Source organism: Crotalus tigris, unplaced genomic scaffold, assembly GCF_016545835.1.
Source record: "Crotalus tigris isolate CLP2741 ecotype Arizona unplaced genomic scaffold, ASM1654583v1 scf7180000018940.2059657, whole genome shotgun sequence".
NCBI classification, from domain to species: Eukaryota; Metazoa; Chordata; class Lepidosauria; order Squamata; family Viperidae; genus Crotalus; species Crotalus tigris.
Window position 1 is genome coordinate 948,443 of NW_024097284.1, and position 13,276 is coordinate 961,718.

The 13,276-nt window shown below is 37.3% G+C and overlaps 1 protein-coding gene across 2 annotated transcripts in view; it reads right to left on the reverse strand.

Annotated features, from left to right (window-relative positions):
- Window positions 1-208: 208 nt before the first annotated feature.
- The window catches only part of PRTFDC1 (phosphoribosyl transferase domain containing 1), a 55,560-nt gene continuing 42,492 nt past the window's right edge, over window positions 209-13,276 (reverse strand). For both annotated transcript variants that reach the window (XM_039357665.1, XM_039357666.1), the window contains exons 5-9: window positions 5,390-5,407; window positions 4,955-5,037; window positions 4,492-4,538; window positions 2,826-2,902; window positions 209-2,189 (exon numbers count right to left, since the gene is read on the reverse strand). In XM_039357665.1, the coding sequence (XP_039213599.1) occupies window positions 2,142-2,189; window positions 2,826-2,902; window positions 4,492-4,538; window positions 4,955-5,037; window positions 5,390-5,407 (273 nt within the window). In that variant the 3' untranslated portion in view covers window positions 209-2,141. The remainder of the gene's footprint in view (window positions 2,190-2,825; window positions 2,903-4,491; window positions 4,539-4,954; window positions 5,038-5,389; window positions 5,408-13,276) is intronic.

The following is a 13,276-nucleotide window of genomic DNA, read 5'->3' on the forward strand; positions in this document are numbered from 1 at the left end:
AAAATGGGAAAACTTTTTTGATTTACAGAAAACAATTTTCCAGCATATTTATTCAAACTCCACTGTGTTAAATGAGGTTTTTAGTTCCACTGTGTTAATAAGATCTACTTTTAAGAAAGTTACACTTCTAGCTTTATATATACAAGAAATATATGAAAAAGGACCATTCACAAGGAATGAGATGAAAGGAAAACAAGTTATCATGTTGTAAGAGTTCAATGCACTTTAATGCCTAAATAGTTTTTTACAAAGGAAGTATAGCTCAAAGGAAGGCACTAAGAGGCTTACAAGATTGTAGTAGAACCTTGAAAAACAGGCATGTCCAATCAATCCAAATATTGTTGGACCAATACTTCCACCATAAATTGACTGGGATGCTTTGAACTATAACCTAAAATAAGGTTATAAATTAAAAAATCTGGGCCAGAAATCAAAGATGACTTCAATGATTATTATAGGATAGCGGAAGATTCCATTCATTGGCTTTCCCGCATCTTATATCCCTAGATGTGTTAGTGTGGTTATTTATTTATTAAAATTTTATGCTGCCCATCTGACTATCAAGTGATTTTGGGCGGCTTAGAGTATTATAATAGCAGTATAAAATAATTAGAAGGTCAAAAATATAAAACATTGAGCATTAAATGTTAAAGCATTAAAATTAACAACAAACTGGATAAGAAGGACCAATGTGTTAAACAGGGTGAAGGTAGAATCTTCTCCAAATCTACTAGCCTTTTCCAGAATGGGATGCCCTATTGGGGATCCAAGCCAACTGCCAGAGCCTGGTTCTTAGAATTCCTACAAGATGAATTCTGAGATTTGCAGTCCCAATACATCTGGACAATGCTTATTTGGGAAAGGCTCAATACATAATTAGACACTGCAGATATATTTCATAAAAGCAGTAACAGTATAATGAATTTTAACTTATGCAAATTCTATTTGCTAATGTGCTAATACACTTGCTTATATTATTCCAATGATTCAAAATTAATCCTTGTACTCCCTGAACAGGAGTTGTAGCTCTAAACAAAGAAAGTGGCATTGGAACAAATTTTGTGGAGATATAAGAAGCAGAAGAACAAACAAATGAACAAGGACAGCATGACACTAAGATCAGATGAAGCGTAGGCCATTGTCCCTACCCTCCAGATACTGAATTTCAATTCCCCTCAACCTTAGAAAGCAAGAAGCTGCCGAAAACAAATAAAGGGTGACAAATTGCCCTCTTCTGAATTCCCCTGGGTTAGAATATAAGACGAGGACTTCTAATATTTCAAATCCTAAATTAGTTTTGAAGCATAGTGTACATAATACTGGACTTTAAACAAGAAGATAATTGTTTGCTTAATTATGGCATTTCCTCCCTACCTGCAAGCCATAGTATGGTTTAAAACTATGTTTTGCTGAACATGCTATAATGAGCTGGTTCACACATTTTACTAAAACAAAAGCAATGATGTATAAAACACAATGTTTAAACCACAATGCAGTCTGTTTGCTTTTATGAATTCAAACATTGGCTCAAGCCATTCTTGACCAGCCTAAATTATCTCAGGGGTTCTACAAAGAACTATTGAGTTAAGGGAGAATCATTTAGTTTGAGGTCTTTGCTCCTTTGATTTTTAAATAATGGGTGAGAATAAATATCTCAACAATGATAGTCATAAAAAGGAAATTGTAACAATTATGTATACAAATTCCATTAAAAAGAGCTTAAGTAAAGGCACTATAACACTGTCTTTAAAAAATGATCTAACAAACTGCACCATTAAAATGTAATAATTGTTATAATAGCTCCACAGAGCCCACTGATCATTGTGCAGTTGTGCTCAACACACATTTTTAAAGGCACTTGTTACACAGGGTAAGAGAACTTGGTGGTTACAAACAATGGGAATTTAATCCCAACAAATCTGGCATGATAAGGTTGGGCAAAGCTGGGTGCAAAAATTAATAACCAAGTTTCCTTTCACCTCTAGTCTGAAGGAAATAAAGGAGTCTAACTGTATCAAAGTCCAAGATGATCTTTCCTGGGGAATTGCCATGTGTAGTCCAGCCTGAATGAGATGAGTTGGTATGTTCTAATGGAGACGATCATGAGGACCACAAATGTTCCAGTCAAAGATGATTATTCTTTAGATTCTGTATTTTGCTTTGCCGTGGTTATTGATAACACATAAGTGCTGAAACAACAGAAGTTTAACATCGTCATTCACTGAAGGCAAAAGCATTTATACAACCAACTCTGCACAACATTCCTTAGAAAAAGGCAAAGTACAGGAAACGTAGGAAGTTCAATATACCATTTGGGCCACTGGCTTATATAGTCTATTATTTCTACATTGGGCTGCATATATTTGACTTTTGAGTAGCATGCTTCAGAACCTTCCCAGATGCCAGCAGGGTCCAACAAAAAATTAGGTAGGGACAGACCAGTTTTATATATAGTTAAATATGGTTACTTTTTAAAAATATAATAATTACCCCTACTGCCACATTAAACACTACTGTGTAAAGAGTTTCTACAGGTTATAATCAAGGCTTTGATGGGCCTCAATGAGCCCTGAATCTCATATCTACACTGACAAGCACAAATTCTCTAGGATTTCAGACAACACATTTCGTCAATCTATTGGAAGATGTCAAAAACTGAGTCTTTGCAGTCAGACCATACATTCTATCAACTCTAATTTGCACCCTGCTCTTCTTTTCCCCTTCTGTTAACATCCTGTCACAGAAGCACTTTGCATATTACTATGTTTGATTGTTTTTTTTTTTTTTAAAGCTTATTTCAGGGAATTGAGAATGTTGAAACTTACATTTAGGTCTCTGAAGTACTCATTGTAGTCTAAGGCATAACCCACCACAAATAAATCTGGAATTTCAAATCCATAATCTAACATAGGAGGAAGAAAAAGAAAAAAAAGGATATATTGTTAAAATGATAAACTGAGGTCATTTTCCTTTTTTTCTTTAAATCATAGTTCAGTAACCTGAAAAATGTCTTTATAAGCCAAATTCCAGCTAAGTCTGAAGAGAGCAAGAATACTTTACAGCTGATCCCTTAAATCAGAGTTGACTATTAGTATCCAATTAGATCACATAAGGCCTTTGAACTATGGTGCTAGAGTCCCCTGAACTGAAGGCGATCAAGCCGGTCAGTCCTAGAAGAGATCATCTCTGACTGCTCTTTAGAAGGCCAAATCCTGAAGTTGAAACTTAAACACTTTGGCCACCTAATGAGAAGGAAGGACTCACTGGAGAGGAGCCTAATACTGGGAAAGATTGAGGTCAATAGAAGAACGGGATGACAGAGAATAAGGTGGATGGAGTCACTGAAGCAGTAGGCATGAGTTTAAATGGACTCCAGAATATGGTAGAGGACAGGAAGGCCTGGAGGAATGTTGTCCATGGGGTCGCGATGGGTCGGATATGACTTCGCAACTAACAACGAAGCTGTCCCAAAGCGATCCTCTTGGTTTTGACTCAGAAAAAGAAAGAAAATCTGAAATATTCTTAACTTTATTTTATCCAATCAGATTTCTCCTGTTATATTTTTCTATCACCTTTTAATAACAACAGCTGAAGCTCATAGGCATCCATTAAACATTTATCAAAAGACAAATTATATGCTATGACATCATAACACAAACTCAGTCATTTTCATACTTGCATCGTGATACAGTTTACATCACAAGGTAGGTTTTGTCACTTGCTAGAGAAGCCAAGTTTTATTACATTCTCTACTTGGTTGCTGTTTAGATATCTTTGGATTATGATAATGCTTGAAATCTCAAACCTAGTTCATGTACTGTGCTAAACCATTTTGTGATCTTTATTTCTCATTTAGAGAATAAAACATGAATTTCTGTATAGCCAATTAATTACAATTACACAAATTATGGTTAAGCAAACTATGACAAGTATGTGACATGATTAACACACTGAGAGTTAATGATCATAAGCTTTTTTAACGCCTTATATAATATAGTCTTGAAAGTGGTGTAATGAACTTGAATGAATACTTAACGTTCTTGGGAATGACAGACTGATTAGGCAGTTTGAGACTACACAGGGAACTATAATTCACACATGCAGTTACTAGACAAGGCAGAGATTTTTGATGGCTATATCAAGAACAAACAAATATACACTGATGCTTCCTCTTTTATAACTCTTGCTTTTTAATTTCTGTCAACAGGAGCAGCTAACTGACCAGGAAATTATATCTGGTACTTTTTTTTTGTTTAGGGTTTATCATTCTAATTTATTAGAGGTGAACAAGCGAAGGATCCTAATACATGCAGAAAAAGGAAAGAAAACACTTAAGTTGAGTATTGTGTTTCATAGGGCACTTTCACAATTGGTCCATTCTTAATAACATTTTTGAAGAGCATCCTAATGCCTAGGTATCTTATTTAATTTGAGAATGGAAGCTTTCTTGAATATCCTTGACTATGAAGTAACTCATAGAAGGGGACTTACAGTCAGGCCTGAATCCATCTGGTAGAGCTGTTCTTTTCACCAACAAGCTGCAATTAAATGAAGAACAAAATGTTTCCATGATTTAAAAAAGTTTCAAATAATTTGTCCCATACAAGTCAAGATTCACTAAAGTGAACCATGGCCCATAATGAATGGCCACCCTGCCTTATTTCAACTTGAAGTATGGACATTATAAATTCCAACTGTGCAATGTCCAGTTAAAAGGAGTAATTAGCATTTGAAGATCATTGGAGAGCCTCTGCCCATTCAAAGAAACATTATAACTCTAATATGGTTGTTCAGCTTTTGGTTTAGCACCAAATATTAATACCGGCAAAATGGTTGGTGAACTGTAGTTTGATACTACTTTTGAATTTAACTAACAAATCAAAGTTAAGGAAATTTTGACTTGGCATCAGACTGAATTAAACCTAAATATATTCTTTTACAAATGGACACTTACCTTGCTACCTTAACCATTCTGGGTTTATATTTTTTAATACTGTTAAGGAGTGCTTTCATAGTTCTTCCAGTTCCAATGATATCCTTTGTAAAATGTATAAAGAATGTTAACAAAACAACATAAAATGCTGTATATTAATATTTTAAAAGTTAGATTATATTAACAATAAACACATAAAACATATTGCTAATTTTTAAAAATAAGTCAATGATATTTTGTTTATAAAAAACAAAGGCCTACTCTTCCAATAACTTTTTAAATCTAGAATTTTAAATAGATGATTCACCAATATTCTATAATACTTTCTGTTAAATTATCAATTTTTATTATTGCTTGGCATTTAGCCAGGCATTCAAAAATTACTGGCATTTCTCTAAATAGAATATAATAAATCCATGCAAATTGCTCTTGCCATAAACAAATATATGAACTTACCTCCACAATAAGCACATTCTGCAGAATAAGGAGAAAAACATTTAGTTAAAGTAATTGAGAACAAGCTTCATTTGTTTAGCATATCAACCACATAATTGCTTTCTGGTTCTCTACCCTTTTATCATGGCTAGCCTCTGTTTACTGGAATGCTTGCTCTGCTTAAGTCCACTTTCTTTACATATAAGTTATAAAACTCTTTTATATAAAAGATTAAAATATTAACAAGATAACCCATATTTTACAGGTGGACAATATTGAAGATCAAATCAGCTAAACTCAATAGCAATTCATAAATAAGTTACTACATCACAGGACACAAATGAAGTTGTCACTGAGTAATTTTCTTAACAATGCTTTCCTATCATAAAAAAATCTCCTGAAAAATGGATAATTCTTAGTCAAAAGCAACTGAGAAAGATATTTACATCTAACTTGATAGGTGAATTAGGTATTTGAGAAGATGCATCTGATGGGCATTTCTTCATTGTTAAACTGAAATGTTCTCCACCAATCCTTGAATCAGCAGAAAACTATAGTAGCAAGATATTTACTGTCTCTGCTTCTGATCCTTATCCTGGTTCTATTGCCTGTTTCAAGCCATTGTGATTGCTTGACTTCTATCCAAAGCCTAACAGGTTTCTTATATCTTGTCTGTCCTTGGACTGCACTGGAATAAGAGGGATAAGACTATTTTAACACTGCTATAGCTAAAGATAACTTAAGCTTCTCTTGTTGATAACCTGGAGACGACATAAAGAGATATAGTCGAAAAAAGAATATGTTGCCATTGGATTTTTGTGCATTGATTAGATACATGTGGGAAAAAAGGCCTGAAGATTTTATTAAAATAATTTAATTTGGTTTACACAGGACTCTAATGGGTAATCTTGATTGACTGTATATTTTCAAAATCTTGCTTTGTACAAAATCCAGATGTGCACTCGATAACTACCAAAATGCTATTTTAGGAACATTTACTGGGCTTTCTTGAAGGCTAAGCTAAATCAAGTTGATATTAATATAAGCACTTGAATATATCTGAAAACGTGTGCTAGCAAATACTACAGATAGTCCTCGACTTACTACAGTTCACTTAGTGATCATTCTAAGTTACAACATCACTGAAAAAAGTGACATGACCATTTTTCACACTTACAACCATTCCAGCATCCCCAAGGCCACATGATGAAAGTCTGGACACTTGGCAACTGACTCATATTTATGACGGTTGCAGTGCCTGGCGTCATGTGATCACTTTTTGCCACCTTCTGACAAGCTAAGTCAATAGGGAAACCAGATTCACTTAACAACCGTTACTAACTTAACAGCTGCAGTGATTCTCATAACAACAGTAGCAAGAAAAGTCATAAAATGGGACAAAACTCACTTAACTAATGTCTCACTTAGCAACAGAAATTTTGGGCTTAATTGTGGTCGTAAGTTGAGGACTACCCATCCTCTCCAAAACTATCTATATTTTACTATCATCACAATTCCAACCTTTTCTAATTAGTTCATATTTCACATACATTGTTGCAAATTAGCAGCAGCATCAAGCTTACATTGCTAATGGGGACTGAAGACTGATTTGCCAGTAAGGTCCCATGTAAGCTCCCTTTTTTGAAAGCCAGAAGAGAAAAACCATTAAAGGAAAGAACTGCTTGCTTCCTAAACGGTCTCAAGAAAATGATTTACACATATCATTCAGTAGAGCAGCTTGAGAGTAACTTATAGCTTATAGACTTCAAATCTATAACCTCTTGCAATGTAGTGACATCATTACTACCAGCTAAGGCATCAGCCTTCCTACAACTGTTTGTGCCCCCTGTTTTTGGAAGGAAAGGTCCCAATCTATATCAATGCCTCCATATCTCATTGTTATAGACTTTCCAGAAATTACTGTATTTTCTGGCGTATAAGACGACTCGGCGTATAAGACGACCCCCAACTTCGGAGAAGATTTGCATGGTTAGAAAGTCGTCTTATACGCCGGAGAATATGGTATTTTCCAGCATATAAGATGACTCGGCGTATAAGATGACCCCTGACTTTGGAGAAGATTTGAATATTTTAGAAAATCATCTTATACGCTGGAAAATACGGTAATCTCAAGTTATTTTGAGATTGTTTGAAAAATACAGTGTACAAAATACAGCATCATCCTTTAAAAAAAAAAGGTATCACATAGGGACTAGAAAAGGAAGAAAAACTTTCCCTATCAGACAGCAAATTATCTAGAGGTTAATCAGCTGTATACTCTGTTTTGAAAATCAGTTTGTAAATCATAGGCTGGCCATTCAAATACACACCAATTTCTTTGAAATAACTATCAGATATCACATTGTTGTAAAGTCCTAACTCATGACAATGGCAGTGTTTTGTTTTTAAATAGGCCATTAGTAGCAAAATTCTATACCCTCCTTGCCAAGAAAAGCTTCAAACTTCAAACATTCTTGCGAGGAGGTAAAAATCAATTGACAAACAAAGAAAAAGAAAACTATAGTCAGTTTTCTCCTAGTTCAAAACTATTTGTAAGGTCAGTTTTGTAAAGCTCTAACAACAAAATCTCTGGAACTAGAACAGCCAGTCCAATCGTGACAGCACAATAAAACCTAGCAATTTACATGTTGTTAACAATGAGCTAGAAAGTAGATGTTCCATTCTGAAGGTTGAAAGGTGGATCCTGCCAATTATGCACAAACCAATTTTCCTTTTTCTAATAGGCCCCACTTTTATTCTGCTTCAAAATAAACTCAGTCATCTTCTCTCCTAAACTAAAACAAGTAAATATGTTAATGACATTTGCAAGCAAGTAGCTGCTTGCTGCATGGTAGCAAAAACAGCTGAACATGGAACTGGGAATTTCAATACTAGGCAGCGAATCATAGCTCCAGCCTCTTTGTCTTGGAGAACTGTAAAGAAGCAGAAGAATTTGGGTTTTCTAACAAGTGTGTAAGTTGGCAGCATTTCTAGGTTCTTTGTTGAGATTTAGATTGAAAGCTTCCTTTGCAAAAGAAAAGGAAGTTTTGGCCAAGGACTGATCTTTATCACTTGATCATTCATATGTCCTGAGATGCAGTTGTTTAGAAAAGCAGAACTTGAGTCCCTACTCTCCTGTCTTCTTAGTAAAGAAAGCCAACAACAACTACATTTCAGGTAAGAAGGTAGACTAAAGAGCGGTGTTTACAATTCAGCAGAACTTGGCACTTCTTTGAAAAATCATTTGATTTCATTCTTTGACAAAATGACTAAATTAGTAGGACAGCAAAATGCTAATAGTATGCTTGGATTTCAGGGAGGCATTTGACAAAGTAGATCATAGCCTACTTCTTGATAAGCTAGAAAAATGTGGGATAGACAGCATCACCACCAGATAGATTTGTAACTGGCTGACAGACCATACTCAACGAGTATTTCTTAATGGTACTACATCTACATGGAGGGAAGTAAGCAGTGGGATACCACAAGATTCTGTTTTAGGTCCAGTACTCTTCAATATCTTCATAAATGACTTAGATGAGGTAATAGAAGGGAAACTCATCAAATTTGCATATGACACTAAGCTAACCAACATCCCACAAGATAAGGTCAGAATCCAAAGAGATCTTGAAAGACTTGATCAATGGGCCATACCCATCAAAATGAAATTTAATGTGGAAAAAAGCAAGGTTTTACACTTAGGCAAAGGTACAAGTAAAAACGAAAAAACATGGAAAAAACAAAGGTACAAGTACAGATTAGGCGAAACCTGGCTCAAAAACAGTATCTGTGAGAGGGACCTTGGAATCCTAGTAGACAATCATTTAAATATGAGTGAGCAGTGTGCGGCACAGCCAAAACCATTAATATAATCCTTGGTTGTATGAACAGAGGCATAGAATCAAAATCACGTGAAGTATTAGTACCTCTTTAAAAAACCTTAGTAAGGCCACACCTGGAATACTGCATTTAGTCTTGGTCACCACATTACAAAAAAGATGTTGAGACTTTGGAAAAGGTGCAGAGAAGAGCAACTAGGGCACTGATGGCGAACCATTTAGAGACCGAGTGCCCAAATCACTACCCAAAACCCACTTATTTATCGCAAAGTGCCATGGCCACATCAAGGTAGTGGTGCCCTCAAGGGGGGGGCATGGGGGCGTAGCCCACTGGGTGGGCGTGGCTGCGGTTGTCTTGGCAAACTGGGTGGCATGGCTGGGGTGGGCATGGCCACCTCGATATTGCTCATGGGGGGAAGTCTGTGGGGGCTGGACAGGGTTGGGGGAGATCCAGGGGGTCTCTGGCAGGTGGGGTGGTGGGCAGGAAGCCCAGCATAGATGGGGGGAGGCATGCAATTCTGGCTGGGACTGGCGGGCTATGGCATCTATGGGGATCCAGCTTTCCCTGCTCGGGGTGGCCTTTGGCTTGCTGGGCGTGGGCGTGCTCTACCACCTCTACTCGAGCTTGCTAACTGGCTGCTTCACTTCCTTTGTGCCTGGTGGGGCTGCCGCTCTGGGCAGCAGCGGCGGCCTAATGGACCTGCGCAAGCTACTGGCAGTGGTGGCATGCGTGCCCACAGAGAGGGCCCTGAGTGCCGCCTCTGGCATGCATACCATAGGTTCGCCACCACTGAACTACAGTGATTAAAGGCCTGGGGACTAAAACATATGAAGAAGGGTTGCAAGAAATGGGCATGGCTGGTTTAGAGAAAAGAAGGACTAGGGGTGACATGATAGCAGTATTTCAGAGGCTGCCACAAAGAAGTGTGGCATTTTTCAAAGCAAGACCAGAAACAATAGATGGAAACTAATCAAGGAGAGAAGCAACCTGGAATTAAGGAGAAACTTCCTAACAATGACGACAATTAACCAGTGAAACAGCTTGCCTTCAGAAGCTGTAGGTGCTTTATCACTGGAGGTTTTTAAGAAAAAACTGGACAGCCACCTATCTGAAATGGTATAGGGCAGTGGTTCTCAACCTGTGGGTCGGGACCCCATTTGGGGTCGAACGACCATTTCATGGGGGTCGCCAAACAACACAATCCACCATTTTCCCCCCCTTTTCCTTAGCTGTGCTACTCCCTTTTATTCTATTGGCTTTTGAAAGTCAATAGAATAGACTCTCTTGAATAGAGTCTAATTCTATTGGCTTTCAAAAGCCAACAGGAATTATCCAGGCTGTCTCTGCCCTGCTGAGCCTGCCAAAAGTACCATTCTGCAAACGGTGCTGCACCAGTTGAGTAGTCCTCGACTTACGACCGGTTGAGTAGTCCTCGACTTACGACCGACCGGTTGGGGAGTCACGGCATTAAAAAGGTTGAGAACCACTGGTATAGGGTCTCCTGCTTGAACTGAAAGTAGGACTAAAAAACTTCCAAGGTCCCTTCCAGTTCTATTCTGATTGAATCGTTATATATAAATATAGAAGAGTTATCCTGAAATATTGTTCATATAAGCCACACAATGGCCAACTAGGTACATCTGGGAATCTCACAAGTCAAAGGTAACAGCCTGATCTTCCATGAACTGATGCACAATCTATGGATATGACTTGTCTCCCTTTAAAGCCATCATGACATCTCATGGTAGAACATCCCATAAGTTAGTTTGGTCTTGTTTAAAGATAGTTGGAGTATAAAGTGTAGTTAAAATGGATAAAGGAGACCCAGGTAAAGGCATTGCAGACAGTGGGTCCAAAACTGAGGCCAGGAACCATTTTTCAGTGGTGAACCATTGAATTTATTTTTATTTATGTATGAAATTTAGAGGATCTAATTTATAGTAAAACTAGAAAACAATTTACAAAGTGTCCAGCAGCCAGTGAAACACATCACCTACGACAGAAAACAAAACTGAGGGTCTATGAAGATACTCAATCATCCAGGTCATGATTGTCCCAAAGGTGCTTTTTTTTCCCCAAAAGGCAACTGAATTTTCTTCGTATTTTTCTTTGAAAATGTTTCACTTCACCTGAGAAGCTTCTTCTAAACCAGGGGTCCTCAACCTTGGCAACTTTAAGACTTGTGAACTTCAAGCTCCCAGAATTCTGGGAGTTGCAGTCCACAAGTCTTAAAGTTGCCAAGGTTGAGGACCCTTGTTCTAAACCAGTGTTTCCCAAACTTGACAATTTTAAGGCATGTGGACTTCAACTCCCAGAATTCCACATCCAGCGTTGCTGGCTGTGGAATTCTGGGAGTTGAAGTCCTCATGCCTTAAAATTGTCAAGTTTGGGAAACACTGTTCTAAACTATGATCTTAAGGGACAAAGAGGAAGAGCCATAGGCCAGACAATGGTCATGAATATATTTCACCCACAGAAGGACAAAGGCCATTGAAAACATTCCAGAAAGCACCCACACACACACCAGTTTTCTGGAAAGTAAAAGGAAGGTAGAGGTGCTTTCAGAATTGCAAGATTTTGCAATAAAGCTAATGTAGGTCGGACATATTCTACCTGAGGCCTGGGGGAACAGCAATTTTTTAAAGATTTCTGGAACATGGATGGGTGGGAGTCAGATAGACTGCTGGGGGAATATCATTTCATACTTACTGCAAAAGTCAAAAGTAATGGCAGGTGGAGTTAAAGTCTAACCAGGATATAGTTTGGATCACTACCGGGTTGTTTAGCACTTTATGCTTTCCTAGTTTCTCTCTCCTTTGTATTTCTACTTAGGCTAACCTGTTGTTGTGAATTTCATGAAATTAGTGTCATATAAAATAAGACCGATGTCTTCAAGGGGACTCCAAGATGCAGGATTCCCATTCTAATTTAAAGTTGTCACTAAAGCCCAATTATTTTTGCCCTTATGAGGCAAACTGAACAGAAGGAACTAAAATGGAGAAACAATTGTAAAGTTCAAAATATTTTGGCAGAATGTTTCAATTACTGTGCTTGACATAGAACATTTTTTCCTTCACAAAACTGTGGGGCTTGAGCCAATGCATGTCTTCAGGAGAGTTTTTGAATGAAAACAGCACAGGAGGAATGAGTTACATTCTTTTCCATTCCCATTTCCCAAGCAAATTTGCACTTTGCTTTAGGTAAAGAAAAGAGACCTGTGCTAAACAGAGTGGATCAGAGATGAATGACTTTAATTGGGGTTTCTAGATTTTGGAGAATAATGAGAACTACGGCAGGAGTGAAAATGATCCGAAATGGTTGAGATTGTTCCATATATAATGGCAGGGACAGGATCTTCTGTTTTTAAAGAGGAATTTCTAAAAACAATATTAGCCCATTTGGGAATTTGTTTTTTTGGTTTCCTACCTAAAACAGCAGGAAGCTGCACTTCCTATTTTTAGGGATTTGTTGGAGGCACCTCTAGGGGCTGTAAAAGAAGAAAAGAGCCAAATACTTCAGGTTATACTTTTCTGAAGATAGATAAAACTCATCAGTAACATAATGGAATTTTGACTCTCCTTTTGGCAAATAGAAATAGACTAAGAACCAACCCTGACCACTTCTTCAACCACTAAGTATCCTATTATTTCGTGAAAATAGTTGGCAAACTCATGGGAAACACAGTAAAGGACCCTTTTCAGCACAATCCAAAAATGACATGCTTTTATTTTCCTGTTTCCCAAAGAGTTGGCTGCTGTAGTAAGTAGTTATGGAAAGTACTCATCTAAGAAGATGAACATAGGATTTAGTTTCCAAACCACTCTTGTCTGCTTTGGATCTGAATCCTGCTCACCAATTTGTGAAAGACTGGTCTTGATTACCTGAAGACCAACAATCTTTCTTTCTCCCACAAAATCAACGATTCAAGCATAAGAAGAGGTAAACTAGGAGTTAATATTTAATTTCTCTGTTTAATATATCTCAATAGGTGATTTGTAAGCTTACTTCTGCAAAATAAATTTAAAATAATACCCTGAAAAATGTCTGCGCATTTCTTAATCTTAACTA